At 38.7% G+C, this 16,561-nt stretch overlaps 1 protein-coding gene across 3 annotated transcripts in view; it reads left to right on the top strand.

The window, feature by feature from the left end:
• RABEP1 (rabaptin, RAB GTPase binding effector protein 1) overlaps positions 1 to 16,561 on the top strand; it is a 109,426-nt gene that overhangs the window by 86,231 nt on the left and 6,634 nt on the right. Inside the window, exons 12-15 of one of the 3 annotated variants that reach the window (XM_054575837.1) lie at positions 7,286 to 7,384; positions 10,081 to 10,221; positions 15,603 to 15,792; positions 16,426 to 16,481. In XM_054575837.1, the coding sequence (XP_054431812.1) occupies positions 7,286 to 7,384; positions 10,081 to 10,221; positions 15,603 to 15,792; positions 16,426 to 16,481 (486 nt within the window). Of the gene's footprint in view, positions 1 to 7,285; positions 7,385 to 7,501; positions 7,601 to 10,080; positions 10,222 to 15,602; positions 15,793 to 16,425; positions 16,482 to 16,561 lie in introns of those variants that run through there. The other 2 variants (XM_054575838.1, XR_008529343.1) reach the window with 2 other exon arrangements.

Genomic DNA, 16,561 nt, shown 5'->3' on the forward strand with positions numbered 1-16,561 from the left:
TTGTTTGTGCTGTACTCATTGCATCATCTCTGAAAGCCTTCTGAATCATCTGAATTGTTTCTGTGGAGGAGTGTTCAAGCTTAATGAAAAATTTGATGCAGATCTGTTGCTCTATTCGCTCAGTCATTTTGAATGCAACAGCCACACAGTACACATGCTCACTCAGTGACGTCTACTGCCCCCACTGACTGGTGCAGTGAAGTTGTCATTGTTCATGTATGTGCATTCCAGTCCACCCTCTTTATCATCGATGCTGTGCAAAGTGTTCTCATTATATTAATAATGGCTGGACTTTTTCCGGACAGACCTTGTATACATAGATTTAAGGGATCCTTTTTCTTGCTCTCTCCTCTCTGAGAATACATCTGCTCTTCAGTTAACAGGACCCTGTCCTGGTCCTGTGGTCAGAAAGACAGTTTTCACTGTGGTGGGTGTGACTCAGTAGAGAGAGTGCCAGCCTGTGAAGTGGAAGGTCACTGGTTCCATTGCTGGTCAGGGCACATGCCTGGGTTGCGGGCCAGGTCCCCAGCTGGGGCCATCCGGCTGATCAATGTTTCTCTCTCTCCTTTTCTCCTTCCCTTCCCTTCGTTCTAAAAATAAATAAAATCTTAAAAAAAAATTTTCTCTCCTGCGCTGCTTGCAGCTCTTGCAGCTTTACAACCGTGGCAGCGCTCAGATTAATGCTGGCAAGAAAGTAGAACAACCCAAATAAACAGTAAACTGTACTCCTGTATGAATTGCTTCTTCCTATTTTGATTTCCCTCCCTAAACTGTTTACTTCTGCTTATTTTTTAGAGTCCTCAGGTGGCTGCCTTTGGTATTTTTATCCACAGTTTTTAGTTGTAATCACGGGAGTGAAAGGCCATAGTGGTCTTAGTCAACCTTGGACAGCACTGAAGTCTTTTCTCTCATATTTTTGTTTCCCAGACATCCCTTTTTCTTTCATTCAAGAAAAATACTTTTTCCAACTATAGAATTCTGAGCACTTATGTTATTTTTTTCTCAGCACTTTGAAGATATTTTTCCATTGCTTCTGGCTTCCATGTTTCTAATGAGAAGTCAGCTATTAGTCATTCTTGCTCCTTTGGAGGGAAAATGTTATTTTTTTCCCCCAGCTATTTTAAAGTTTTGTTTTGTTTTGCTTTTGTTTTTGGCAGTTGTAGTGTGTTATACTGAGGTGTGTTTTTGTTCATATTTTTCCTGTTTGGGGTTCACAGGGTCTCTGGAATCTCTGAATTGATGTCTTATGTCATAACTGGAATATCTTCAGCCATTATATCTGTTGAAAAAGCCTTTTTCTTGAGATACCCATACATTAAAATGCAAAAATCTCAAGTGTATAGCTAGATAAATTTTAACATATTAAAAGTATTACCAGGATGATCATCACCTGGATCAAGATACAGAACATTTCCAAAACACTCATACTCATTCCTAATAAATATCCCACCTTCATAAAATAGAGGTAGCCACTATTTTGACTTTAATAGTATTATGTTTTAGGAATGCTTGTTCTTGAATATCATATAAATAGAATCATACAATTTGTGGCCTTTTGCATCTGGTCTATTTTTTAAAAAAATTTTTATTTTTTCAATTGCAATTGACATATATTGGTATTTTATCCACAGTTTTAGGTATGCAACCTTGTAACTAGACATTCATTTAATTTACAAAGTGATTACCCTGCGAAGTATCATGCTCATATGACACCGTGCACAGTTATTACAATATTATTGGTTATGTTCCCTATGCTGTACTTTATATACCTGTTACTGTTTCTATAACTGGCACTTTGCATACCTTAATCCCTTCCTTTTTCACCTGTCCTCCTGTCTCTCTCCCATCTGGCAACCATCAAAATGTTCTGTGTATCTTTGAGTTTGTTTCTTTTTTATTTATTCATTTATTTTGTTTGGTAGATTACATATATAAGGGAAATCATTTTGTATTTGCCTTTCCCTGTCTGACTTGTTTCACTTAGCATAATACTCTCTAGGTCCATCCATGCTGTTGTAAATGGCAAGGTTTCATTCTTTTTCTATTTAATAAAAAAAAATAGTATTCCATTTTATGTATTTACTACATCTTTCTTCGTTGGTTAATTGATGGACACTTAGGTAGCTTCCATATCTTGGTTATTATAGTAATACTGCAGTGAACAAAGAGATATAGTGTCTTTTTCAATTAGCATTTTAGATTTCTTTGGATAAATACCCTGAAGTGGAATTGCTGGGTCCTTTTTTGTCTCTTGTTATAGCCTTTGTTTTTAAAGTTTTTTTGTCTGATAGAAGTATTGCTACCCCATCTTTTTTTTTTTTTTTCCATTTCCATGTGCATGAGATGTCTTTTTCCATTCCTTTATTTTCAGTCTGTGTGTGACTTTTTCTGAAATGGGTCTCTTGTAGGCAGAATATGTATTAGTCTTGTTTTCTTATCCATTCAGCCACTTTATGTCTTTTGATTGGAGTATTTAATCCATTTACATTTAAAGAAATTATGGATTAGGTATGTAGTTATTTGCAATTTTGTCATTCATATTTTTAATCTTTTTTCTTCCTGTTTTTCTTGAAGCTTTTTTAACATTTCTTGTAATACTGTTTGGTCATGTTTTTCTTGTCTGGGAAGTTCTTTCTGTTTCCTTTGATTCTAAATGATAGCCTTGCTGATTAGAATTATCGTGGTTGTATGTCCTTGCTTTCACCACTTTGAATATTTCCTGCCAATCCCTTTTGGCCTGAAAAGTTTCTGTTGAGACATCAACTGACAGTCTTTTTTTTTTTTTTTTTAGAAAGGGAGGGAGGGAGGAGGGGGGTAGAGAGAGAGACAGACAGACGCATCAATTTGTGGTTTCACTTATTTATGCATTCATTGGTTGGTTGTTGTATGGGCCCTGACTGGGGATCAAACCCACAAACTTGGTGTATCAGGGCGATGTTCTAACCAACTAAGCTACCTGGCCAGGGCTCAGCTGACAGTCTTAAGAGAGCTCCCCTGTGAGTAACTGACTGTTTTCTCTTGCTGATTTTAGCATTCTGTCTCTGTCTTTAACCTTTGCCATTTTAATTATGTTGTGTGTTGGGGTGGGCCTTGTTGGATTCATCTTGTTTGGGCTCTTTGCACTTCTTGAGTTGTTTGTGTGTTTTCTTTGCCAGGTTAGGGAAGTGTTTTGTATTATTTTCTTAAGTAGGTTTTCAGTCCTTTGCTCTCTCTCTTTGTCCTTCTGGTAGGTACCCCTGTGGTGCAAATGTTGGTACACTTGATGGTGTGCCCAGAGGCCTCTTAAACTATCCTTTTTTTTTTGGACCTTTTTTCTTTTTGCTGTTTCAGTTTTGTGTTTTCCATTACCTTATTTTCCAAATTCAGTCCTCTCCATCTAATCTACTGTTGATTCCCTCTAATGTATTCTTCATTATAATTATTGCATTTTTAATTTCTGAATGGTTCTTTTTTTGTATTCTATCTCCATTTTTGTTTCCTATCTCTTTATTGAAGTTTTCAGTGAGTTCATCTACTCTTCCCCTAAATTCACTGAGGATTATTATGACCCGTGCTTTGAACTCTGCATCTAGTAGATAGATTGTTTGTCTCAATTTTGTTGAATTCTTTTTCTGGAGTTCTGTTCTTTCATTTGGGATGTGTTCTTTGTCTCTTCATTTTGATGGCTTCTCTGTTTGTTTCTATGTATTAGGTAGATTTGCTATGTCTCCTGGTCTTGGTAGAGTGGCCTTATATAGTAGGTGTCCTGTGGGGCTCAGTGGCACAGTCCCCCTGGTCACCTGAGCTGGTAGCCCCCTGTTAGTCTCTCGTGTGGATTGTGTGCACCCTCCTGCTGTAGGTGAGCCTTGATTGCTGTGCCATATCCATGGGAGGGATTGACCCTCAGACTGTGAGGATTGGCCATGTCTACAGCAGAGGAGCTGTTGTTCAGGGTCTGACCCTGCGGAGCAGGATTTGCTTTACCAGGGTTCTGGGGTGTGCCAAATCCACCCTTTGAGTGAAGGTGTCATTTGTAGAGGTGGCTGGATGGCGGTCTGGTGTGGTCTGAAGCTGGCCATGGGGCGTGTTTGTTCTGGGGCCTGATGGGAGGGGGCTCTGGTGCAGATCAAGGTCAGCTGCTGCTTGTGTCCAGCCCAGCATTATGTGGTGTTGGCTACAAAGTGATCGGCGACAGGTGCCACTTGTGGTGGCCTTGGAGGTACTTGGGAGAGGCTAAGCTGGGAACCATGGCTGCCTGCCACTAGTGCCCAACTAGGAGCCACTTAGGGGGAAGTATGGGGCATGCTGAGGCCAGCAGCTGCTTGTTTGGGATTTGTGAATGTTTGAAAGGTTTTAGTAATGTCTGCAGCACAGGCTGAGACAGGCCATTTGTATGGGAATATCTCTGGTAGCAGCTCAGGTGGGACTCAAGTTGCATGGGGTTAGGTCTCCGGGAATCACCGGAGTGGGGCTAACAGTGTTAGCCAGGTTGATGGAGATTGAAGGGCCGGTGCCCACCTGTTCCAAAGGTTGCGTGGGGGGTGGTGCTCAAAAAAGGAACAAAGTGGGCTGAGAGAACAGCCTCTCCAGTGCTGCACCTCAGAATGAGTGAGTCTGTCAGGGAGTAAATCTGTGTGCATGCCCTTTAAGAGGAACATCTGGTACTCCAGCAGCTGTTTGTCTCACTCAGCCACAGTCCCTGCTGCTTTACCCAGCAGGAAATTTTGGGGACTTCTTTTTGCAGCCCTGGAACCCTAGGCTGGGGAGCCCAGTATCAGGCTTGGACCCCTCTCTCATCAAGAGGGGACCTCTGCAGCCAAGATATCCCTCCTGTTTCTCAATCATGGGTGGGGAGCCTCCATCCCTCCTACCAGTCTTGAAATGGTTTCTTCTGTATATCCTTAGTTACAGAGCTTCTGTTGACCTACTCTTTAGGTGGTTCTCCATGATGGTCATTCTGTAGTTTAGCTGTGATTTTGATGTGCTGGTGGGAGAGGGCAAGCCCAGTGTATACCTACCCCACCATCTTGATTGGAAGTCTCGTATCTGGGCTATTTGATCATTATGTCTGTGAGACTCATCCATGTTGTCCTATGCACCAGTAGTTACATTTTAATGCTTTGTATGTTGTATTTGATGGACATACCGTGATTTATTTATCTCTTCTACAGTTGAGGGATACTTGGGTTGTTTCTGGGTTTGGGCTATTGCGAATGAATAGTACATTTTCTAACATTCTAGTACATGTCTAGTACATGTTGGACATGTAGATTTCTCTTGAGTGTATCTATGGGTGAAATCACAGTTTTTGCATATGCTTATTTCTTGTTCTACCAGCTATTTCCATTGGCTATTATTCTTTAAATATTTATATATGTTAGACCTTCTTCACATTGCATACATATGGCTTCTTTAACCTTTCTTTTGTATTTTCTGTTTTTTAGCTTTATTTCCTTCAGATCTGTGTTCTAGTTCATTTATTTTTCTCTTTAATTGGGCCTAATCTGTTGAAATCCGTTGAATTTTTAATTAAGGTAATTTTTTTTCAGTTTGTTACATCCATTTGATAATTTTTCATTGTTTTCAGTTCTCTGAAAAATTTTCTTTTAAATCTCTGAAGAGATCAAGTATATTTTAAAGTCTGTCTCTAATAATTCACATACCTGGATCCATTGTAGATCTCTATTACCTGTTTTTTATCATTTCCTTCTGTTTTTATTATATCATTTTCTTGTGCATTTTTATTTGAATGCCAGACATTGTAAGTGAAAAATGTTGAAATAATATTTCCTTATAAGATGAGAGCAACTTATAAGGAACAAGTGGTACTGACAGTCCTGGATCATCTTAATTCAGTTATAGAAATTGAGATTAGAGGAAGTTGTGAAGGTTGTATTATTGTAAATTTCTTTGTTACCCCCAGATATGGCCCTTCGGGGGCACAATCTAAAGTGCAGAGCTTCTCCTGGCTGAGTGGCTCGGTTGGAGCCTTGTCCCATACACCAAAGGGTTGCAGGCTTGATCCCTGGCCAGAGCATGTACCTGCGTTGTGGGATTGTTTCCCAGTTGGGGTGCATGCAGAAGACAGCCAGTCAGTGTTTCTCTTTCACATCTATGTTTCTCTCCCAACCCTCTATAAGAATCAGTTAAAAACAGCCCTGGCTAGGGTAGCTCAGTAGCTTGATCACTGGCCTGTGAACCAAAGGGTCGCTGGTTCAATTCCCAATCAGGGCACATGCCTGGGCATCAGGCCAGGTCCTCAGTAGGGGCCATGTGAGAGGCAACCACACATTGATGTTTCTCTTCCTCTCTTTCTCCTTCCCTTCCCCTCTGTCTAAAAATAAATAAAAAAGAATAAAAACATTTCCTCAGGGAGGATTAAAAAAATAAAGTGCGGAGTTTTTACCAGGGGTCCCTTTGCGTAGTGGATCCTGAATTCTTAACTTTTACTACCCTATCTTAGAGCTCTCAAACACTCTGCTCAGCTTCTCATTCTCACATCTGTTTCTTTGGAAACTGGTACATTCTTCTAGAGAAGAGCTGTTCCGATGCTGCACTCAACAATCTAAGTGGCCTTATTCTGGTCCTGGGATCTGTCATTCTTTTTGCTTTGTTCTGCGGTGCCTTCAAGTAGATGTCTTTAATATTTTGGTCTCATTTTCCTAATTCTCAATAGAAAGGTTGCTTTACATTATCCAAATCACTACTACTACTGGAAGCAGAATTCTGATAATTTTTAAATGTCTAAACAAGTTTAGTTTGATTTATTTTATAATTCTTATGTATGAGTCATCAACTTTCTTTCACATAAACCCTTCCTGAGGAACATTAAAACTAATTCATGGGAGTTTGGAGTTCAGTGATGCAATCATTTATTTGTTTATTGCTTTTAGTTAATCCTCATAGAAGGTTTCAGCTATTCAGAAAAGATTCATTTATCCTTTAAGCTGTGTGGTTTTTTGTGGACAGAGTTTCAGTTTTTATTAATTTTTAGTTTCTTTAAGATTAATATGCATAACTAGGTCACATGGATTACTGTCTGTGTCTAGAGACCCATATAACGCTGTTTGCTCCTGTATGGCAGCACATTACCCTGGGGACTGTGGTACTGCTTTGTGTTGTCTCAACGCCTGAGGCTTTGTACACAGCAGGTGCACACATACCTGTTGAATGAGTGATGAGTGGGTTACGAGGAACTAATAAAATGTAATTCTGTACATTAAATAAGCAGAGAGAGAAGGGTTAGTTTCAGAATAACCAGTTTTCTAACTGTTATTTCTGCGAATGCTTTTTTTTTTTTTTTAAGATCTCTGCACTTTTCCTAAGAGCCCAAACATCTGAGATCTTACTTGAAGAGTTACAACAGGGGTTTTCCCAAGCGAAGAGGGATGTTCAGGAACAGATGGTAAGTTAACATTTAAAGAAACGTTTACTATGTTAAATGTCCTTTTGTTCTGTCTTGAATTGTCTTTGATATGAATTTATTTCCCAGGCCAAAGTGATAACTGTTAATGTTCTCCAGGGCCTAAAGGACATCAGTAATGGACAAGAGTATGTAGACATTATTAGGTAAAAACACTATTTCTTTTTTAAGCCTACCTCCTGACCCCCCCCAATATTCTAATTTTTCACTTATATTTTTCTGGTTTGGGAATCCTAAAGAGATTAAACTATGGGCCACCATTTAATTTTCAGTTCTAAATACTAAAAATTGAAATCTCTCAAAGCCCTAGCAGGTGCAGCTTATAAGCAGTCATGCTTTTCCTGGACAGCTGATTTGCTTAAAATAGCCTCATAATTGCACATGAGTTATGATGAAACATGCACCATATTGCTGTGGTACTGGGGGACTTAGAAAAGGCCATTAATTTTGAGATGGATGGGGGTAGAGAGCTTCTTGAAGAGGTGGCTGGAACCTTTGCAAAATAGTTGACCAGATTTGGGCCTCCTCAGTAAGTAGTTTGCCTTGTTCTTCCTTTTCTTTCAAAGTTGGGACCCTGCATCTGATGGCCCTTAGTAAATTATAGCATAGTTGGCTCCTGGGATATCCTACAGAGTTGCCTCTCGTACAGCTCTTTCAGGGATGGCAAAAAAAAAAAGAAAGAAAGAAAGAAAGAAAGGCAAGCCTCAGGTCGTGTGGTGGTGGTTTGTTTGTTTTTCATTGGTATTGGATCAGTATCTGAAATACCATTTGAGCTGATTCCTAGCCCTGGTCTGTGGGGAAGCATCTCATCCTAATCATTGACCAGAGAGAGTTTCATGATTCTTCATGAATTAAATAATATGAAATAATAATCATTGATCTAAAAACCACTGTGTTAAATTCTGACAGAGATTCATAGTGTTAGCCTTCTTACATTCTTCTGCCTCCTCTCATCCTTTTGCTTATCATCGTTTTAAACCCATTGATTTTGCCAACATTTTACAAAGTTGATTCCTCTTAAAATGAACGTGTTGCAGTTAACATTGAAGAATGATTGAAATTAAGGTTGAGTACCTTACCATTTTCTTGAAATTACCATTAAAGGTTTTTATGTTGAGAAAGAAAAACTCAACTTCTTTTTGTTCCTTTTTTATTGAATATATTGGGTTGATATTGGTTAATAAATTTATATAGGTTTCAGGTGTACAATTCTATAGTACATCATTTGTAATCAGCATACTGAGAAACTCAATTTCTTATGCTGCTTCAGAGAAGAGTAGCTAGGATAGTGTTGGGATCTAAATATTTCCTCCTAACTTTTTATTTTGAAAAATTTCAAACTTATAGAGAGGCTTAATGGATGAACACTCAAAATCTTTATTTAGATTTACCAGTTGTTAATATGTTACCATATTAACATAACAAGTCCAAACTAAAAAATGTATACTCAGAAGTTGCACTTCCATTCCCTATTTCTTTCACCCTGTTATCATCCGTTCCCATCCATGATCATTTAAATTTATTTTTTCTCTTTCTGTTTTTTGTCTTTACAAGCAAATATACACATATTATTCTTTCCCTTCTTCCATACCTATAAGGTAGTGGGATGCTAATATTTTGTTGTAAATGGGTTGAAAGTGCGCTTAAAGCACAGCTGATTCTCATTTAAAGATAAATAAGAGCCAGTAGAATTAACCAAAGTTTATGCATGACCCAGCCTGCCTGCCAGCAGTTGATTTGTCCTTCAGGATCCAGTGATCACCTCTGGGAAATGTCCCCTAGTTAGGTACCCCGTGTCCTTTTATCACTGCTGTACCCACTCTGTGACAGCACTTGTAAAACAATTGGTAATTTTTGGTTTACTTTATCTTTCCCTCTACTGCACCATGAGTTTCTGCAGGGCAGTCTGTCTTTTATTCTCCATGGGCATCAAAACATCTAGCAGAGTGTAGTAGCTACTCAATCAGTATTTGGATGAGTGAGTAATCTAAACTTATGTATGTAAAACAGTAGAAGTTAAATATTTTTGTAGAATTTTATATTCAAATTAGTTAGAATAACTTTTATGTTGATACAAATTCATGTGAAGTACCAAAAATTGTTTTATACATCAGCAAGCAGAAGTAGGAACTTGTCCCAATTTAAGAATCAGCTTCTCAAGGGTCCTAGATTTCCTAAACATGTATCCTCTTGAGGACGTCTAATAAAGGGGTTCTTAGGCCATTCACAGTGATCCTGAGCTTGAACATAGGTATATGTAATGAAAAATGAAAACACTGCTTTTTGCTTCTCCGTACGTCTCCTTGCTTCCTGTTGAATGGGTGCTGTCAGGAAATAGTTGTCTGGGAGTGTGTGCTCTATTTGATGTAAATCTTAATTGTGTCAGACACTTTGATCTACCAAGAGATACTGTTCCTTCTGTAGTTCTGGGATGGGAGGAAGAGATTCATTACTGTTAGGCTTTTGGTAGAAGTAGTGGAGAATGAGCTCAGATAATTTGCTTCATTGCTGTTCCCTCTGTATCTGTAAAGGCTGCAGGTCCAAAAATCTCTGAGCTGCTATTTGTCAGTCTCACAGAGCTCAGCCCTCATTTGATTTGACCTTGTATTTCTCTGGTGTAGCTATCAGCAGATAGGATTTAACTTTTGGTCTGTGATTAGTATCTCTCTCTATTTTAGGCAGTGCTGATGCAGTCACGGGAACAGGTTTCAGAAGAGCTGGTGAGGTTACAAAAAGATAATGACAGTCTTCAGGGAAAGCATAGCTTGCATGTGTCCTTACAGCAAGCAGAAGACTTCATTCTCCCAGACACTATAGAGGTAACTTATTTTTGACATGATCAAAATTGTAAACAAGTACATTTTCTGAAATGGCAATAAATTCTTTTTTAAAACAGGCTTTATTGAGGTATAATTAACATACCAAATAATTCACTCATTTAAAATGTTTAATTCTGTGGTTTTTATTTTATATATATATATATTTTTTTAATTGATTACGCTATTACAGTTGTCTCATTTTTTTTATCTCCCCTTTATTCCCCTCTGCCCTGCACCCCCTCTCCTACCTACAACTCCCCACTCCCCCTTTGTTCATGTCTGTGGGTCATACATATAAGTTCTTTGGCTTCTCCATTTCCTGTACTATTCTTAACCTTCTGATATTTTGTACCTACTATTTATGCTGCTTATTCCCTTTACCTTTCCCTCATTCTCTTCCTTCCCCCATCCCTCTGATAACCCTCCATGTAATGTCCATTTCTGTGATTCTGCTCTAGTTGTTTGTTTTTGTTTTTGTTTTTTAGGTTCAGTTGTTGATAGTTTGTTGTCATTTTACTGTTCATAGTTTTTTATCTTCTTTTTCTTAGATAAGTTTCTTTAACATTCCATATAATAAAGGCTTGGTGATGATGAACTCCTTTAACTTGACCTTATCTGGGAAGCACTTTTATCTGCCCTTCCATTCTAAATGATAGCTTTGCTGGGTAGAGTAATCTTGGATGTAGGTCCTTGCCTTCATAATTTTGAATACTTCTTTCCAGCTCTTTCTGCCTGGAAGGTTTCTTTTGAGAGATCAGCTGATAGTCTTATGGGCATTCCTTTGTAGGTAATTGTCTCCTTTTTTCTTGCTGCTTTTAAGATTCTCTCCTTGTCTTTAATCTTAAGTAATGTAATTATGATGTGCCTTGGTGTGTGCTTCCTTGGGTCCAACTTCTTTTGGACTCTCCGAGCTTCCTGGATTTCCTGGAAGTCTTTTTTCCTTCACCAGATTGGGCAAGTTCTCCATTATTTTTTCAAATAAGTTTTCAATGTCTTGCTCTTCCTCTTCTCCTTCTGGCACCCCTATGATTCAGATGTTGGAACATTTAAAGTTGTTCCAGAGGTTCCTAAGCCTCTCCTCATGTTTTCGAATTCTTGTTTCTTCATTCTCTTCTGGTTGAATGTTTATCTCTTCCTTCTGCTCCCAATCATTGATTTAAGTCCCGGTTTCCTTCCCTTTACTATTGGTTCCCTGTATATTTTTCTTTATTTCACTTACCATAGCCTTCACTTTTTCTTCCATTTTGTGACCATATTCAACCAATTCAGTGAGCATCCAGATTACCAGTGTTTTGAATGGTGCATCTGATAGGTTGGCTATCTGTTCATCACTTAGTTCTATTTTTGAGGCTTTGATCTGTGCTTTCATTTGGGTCATATTTCTTTGTCTCAGTTCCCCTGTTAGTTCGGAAGGGGCGGAGCCTTGGATATTCACTAGGGCAGGGCAGCCCAGGTCACAGCACCTTGATGTTGTATGTAGGGGAGGGGCCTGAGAGGGAACAATATCACTTGCTTGGCTCTCAGCCGGCTTTCAGTCACTTCCCCCGCTACCCACAAGCAAATTGGGCCCTTTTGGTGCTGATTCCCAGATGGGTGGATTTGTGTACATTCTAGGGCCCTGTGAGTCTCTCCAGCAAACTCTCCTGTGAAGCTGGGGGTCTCTGCTGCTGCTGCAACTCCCACAGATTTTTACAGCCAGAGGTTTTGAGGCTTTCTTTTCCCATGCTGGAACGCTGGGTTGCGGGCACCTATCATTCCTCAGTTTTTCCTCCCAGTTTATCTGTGTGCAAATGTGGGACAACCTGGTCCTCCCATCGGCTTGCCGCTTGCTGCCTTGCCTACCTGGTCCTCCAGCTGCTGCCTTGCTGTGCGTGCTCTCCGCCCCTCCTACTGATCTGTATGTATGTTTTTTCTTTAACACCTTGGTTGTCGGACAACCATACAGTTTGATTTTCTTGCAGTTCCGGTTATTTTTTGTTTTTAAATTTGTTGTTGTCCTTCTTTTGGTTGTGCGAGGAGGCAAAGTGTATCTACCTATGCCTCCATCTTGGCTGGAAGTCTCTAAAATTCCTAAAGTATGTAATTCTGTGGTTTTTAGTGTACCTCTCAAATATGTGGCCATCACCACAATCAATTTAGAACATTTTCATCACCTCAGAAATAAACTTCTTACCTTTTATTCCTTTACCACACAGGTTTAAGCAACTATTAATCTACTTAATGTCTGTATATGACCCTGTGCTGGACACATGAACGGAATCATGCAATTTGTAGTCTTTTGTGACTGGTTTTTATCACATAGCATACTATTTTCAAGGTTCCTTCATGTTGTAACATGTGTCAGTCCTTCATTCCTTTTTATGGCATCGATTCGTCTGTTGATGAACATTGGGGTTGTTTCCACTTTGGAGCTATTATGAATAATGTTGCTGTAAAACATTCATGTGCGGGTTTTCGTGTGGACATGTGTTTTCATTTCTCTTGGGTATAAACCTAGGAGTGGGATTGCTGGGTCATAATAAGAACTGAGTGTTTAATTATTTGAGGATTTCTTCACATCCTCACCAACACTTGTCTCATTTTTTGATTATAGCTATCCTAATAGGTGTGAAGTGGTATTGCATTGTGGTTTTGATTTTCATTTTCCTAATGACTGACTGAGCATCTTTTCATGTGTTTATTGGCCCTTTGTATATCTTCCTTGGAGAAATACCTATTCATATCCTTTGCTCATTAAAAAAACGTTTTATTGAGTTACAAGAGTTCTTTATATATTCTCCATGTAAGTTCCTTATCATGTAAGTTACTATTTGCAGATATTTTCTCCCATTCTATGGATTGTCTTTTTCACTTGATGGTGTCCTTCGAAGCACAAAAGTTTTTAATTTTTTTTTTTATCCTCACCCGAGGACATTGTTTTCCCCCAGTACTGGTTAGAGAGAGATGAAGGCAGGGGCGGGGGGAGAGAAAGAGAAAGAAACATCAGTTGGTTGCCTTCTCTAACATGCCCTGACTGGGGATTGAACCTGAAACCTAGGTATGTGCCCTGACAAGGAATCAAACCTGTGACCTTGTTTTTCTGGTGTAGGGGACAATACTCCAACCAACTGAGCCATGCTGGCCAGGGCAAAAATTTTTAATTTTGATAAAGTTCAAGTGACCTATTTTTTCCTTCTGTTGCTAGAGCCGTCAGTGTTATATCTAAGAATCCTTTGCCAAAATAAAGGTCTGTAAGTTATTCTTGCAGGACCAGATAGAGAATGCACCAGAAATTAAATGTTGGAAGGGATCACCAAGCTGGATTCTTGTGATGTTTGTTTTCGTATTTAGCACTTAAGAGGGTATACCACACTCACCCTCCTTCTGACTTCCAGTACCTTTCCCACACTTTTAGTCACTTCCATTCTTCTGTGGTTGGGTGAGTTTGCGTTGCAAAATCAGAAGTTCCCTGGAGATGTTCATAACTACCTCCTTTCTCCAGCCTTTAGTACCATACATTTCAATATCATTTAACATTTAAAAAAAGTACCATCTTGCACTAAACCCACGTAAGCACTATAGACATAGGCAAAGATGAGGTTTCTTAGAGCAATTTTCAAAACAAAATAGAAAAATGTTATTCATAAAATCCTTTTGTTCTTTTATTTTAAATTTTGTAATTGTTAAAAATTATTTAAAAATCAGACACTACATAGATTTAGTTTTGTAAGTAACAGTTTTCCTTAAGATTACCTCTATACCCTCTACAATCTGGACCTCATTCTTTTTTCTTTTTTTCCAGTATATTCACATAAACATCACTATTATTTTTGGTTTTCATTTTACTCATTCACAGGGGCTCAACTGCCTCCCTTGCCATTAGCTCCTTGCTTTTGCCTCTCATCAGCCACCCTCCCCTGGGTCTCAGCTCAGGTTTCAGCTGGCACTCTCCAGAGATGCTCTCCTTTCGGAACTGGTGACTGATCTTATTGAGGGGAAAGTTCTGGAGACCTGTTTTTGCATACTATTTAGCACCTCTGTTAAAATTTTTTTTTTGGCAGGAAAGATTCCTGTCTTCCATGTTCTTTAGAAACTGTTTATTCCTAAATTTAAAAAATTTTTTAAAAATCCAAGAAGCCTAGAAGGATGTAACCAGTCTAGCCTGTAAGCCTGGATTCTTAGACCTACTTCAACAGTAATATTATGAAATATTTTTTACTGTTTTTCACTTTTTTCCTGCTGTTCTTTAATTTACATACATTTGCTAGTTATCTAAGAGGTCCCCCCCACCCCTTTTTTTTTTTTGCCTCAGAGTTGCTTTACGATATAACTGGGAGGACTTAAAAGAATACCATTAAAATTTAGGGAAGCCCTGACTGGTATAGCTCATTGGGCACCGCTTTGCAAAGTAAAAGGCTGCCAGTTCAAGTCCTGGTTAGTGCGCATGCCTGGGTTGTGCCCTGTCCCCTCTTGGGCCGTGTATGAGAGAGAATTGATTAGTGTTTCTCTCTCATGTCAGTGTTTCTCTCCCTCTTCTTTTCCCTCTCTCTAAAAATAAATAAATAAAGTCTTTTAAAAAATTCAGAGGAAAAATAAGATTTAAGTTGAACTTACTATAGCAAACAGCTGATCACCTTAAAAAGCCATTGTTTGTCATACTTGCTTCTAGCCTAACATAGTACTTTGCTTGTGGTAGATGTTCAAGCGTTTGAATGAAAAAGTAAATAATTTTTATCTTCTTGGCGTTAATACCTGTTTCTGAGTTGGGTTTTTTTTTGTTTTTGTTTTTTTTTTTTGTCCATATACCCTAACTCTCCTCAAATTTAAGCAATTAATAGTAGAAGCTCCTAAGCTTCAGCTTCTAAGCTATTCATGGTGAATCCCACATTGTAAGTCACTTAACATTTTTATTTTTCTGCATATGAAACAATTTTGAGGGAAAAATATGTTTTCCACAGTATACTTTTTGGCTGGAAATATCGTCTTATTTCTATAATAATGTGAATGTTAACATGACATGCATGATACCTGTCCCTTGAGCGCCAGGTGGGGTGGAAGTCTTTAATTTTTGAACCATTTAAAACAACATCTGAGCTTTGGCCAGTGTGGCTCAGTTGATGGGAGCATTGTCCTGTAAACTGAAAGGTTGCAGATTCAATCCCAGGTCAGGGCTCATACCTAGGTTGTGGGTCCCCTGCCTGGTTGGGGCATGTGCAGGAGGCAACCAATCGATATTTCTTTCTCTTCCTTCCTTTCTCTCTAAAGGCAATGAAAAAATGTCCTTGGGTGAAGATATAAAAAAAAGAACCATATCTGAAATTCTGGTTGCAGGTCTTTAGCCTCTTTGTTTTTTTGTTTCTTTCACGCCCACAAACTGAATAATCGTTTGTTTCTTGATCTAGGAACTCCGAGAGTTGGTATTAAAATACCGCGAGAACATCATTAACGTGCAGACAGCAGCAGACCACATGGAAGAAAAACTGAAGGCTGAAATACTTTTCCTAAAAGAGCAGATTCAGGCGGAACAGTGTTTAAAAGAGAATCTTGAAGAAACTCTGCAATTAGAAATAGAAAACTGCAAGGAAGAAATAGGTGAAGATAAAAGTGATGTAGTTTAGAATTGGAGGCACTAAATAAAACTTTTTTCTGATTATAAGATGTAATACATGGTCATAGAATGTGGAAACAGAAAAGTATAGGAAGGAGTTAAGTAAGGGCTCAGTCTGTTTTTCCAGATGTTCTGATGTAGCCAGTATTTGGGAGGGAGGGAAAAAACCCCAAAATTCAGTCTTATTAGGAGCTCTAATGGCCTCTCTTTGGCAATTATTAAAAGATGGGAAAGTCCATATTTGAACTCAGACCACTGGGGAGCATGACTAGTAGGTGACATTTCCTTGCAGAACTCTGATGGGTTAACAGACTTCTGTGGGGAATATCTCCACTGCATGCCTCAGAGGTAGATGTGGATATTTGATGTGGAGGGAGTTTATGATAATAGTATTCACTTACGTTAGACTCTGCCTTTCCCTTAACTTGATTATTATGCTCATTGGTTGGGGATAATTTTGAGAAAAGGGTGTTGGTTTTTTCCCCCATGTTCAGTATATATTTAACTTCTTTCATTATATGAGATTGAATTTATGGTAGAAAAGGGGAAGTGGTAAGAAAAAGATTTAAATTCACAATAAGAAATACTAACACTTCTCCCTCTTTTTTTCCTTCTAGCTTCCATTTCTAGCTTAAAAGCTGAATTAGAAAGACTAAAAGTAGAAAAAGGACAGGTGAGTTTCATGAGTTTCAAATTAATCTCATCAGCAACTTGTAGCTAATTGAATCTCACTGTGCTAGACCCAAGGAATAA

This window comes from Pteronotus mesoamericanus, unplaced genomic scaffold, assembly GCF_021234165.1.
Source record: "Pteronotus mesoamericanus isolate MK-2021 breed Mesoamerican mustached bat unplaced genomic scaffold, CSHL_Meso_final contig_317, whole genome shotgun sequence".
Classification (NCBI taxonomy): Eukaryota; Metazoa; Chordata; class Mammalia; order Chiroptera; family Mormoopidae; genus Pteronotus; species Pteronotus mesoamericanus.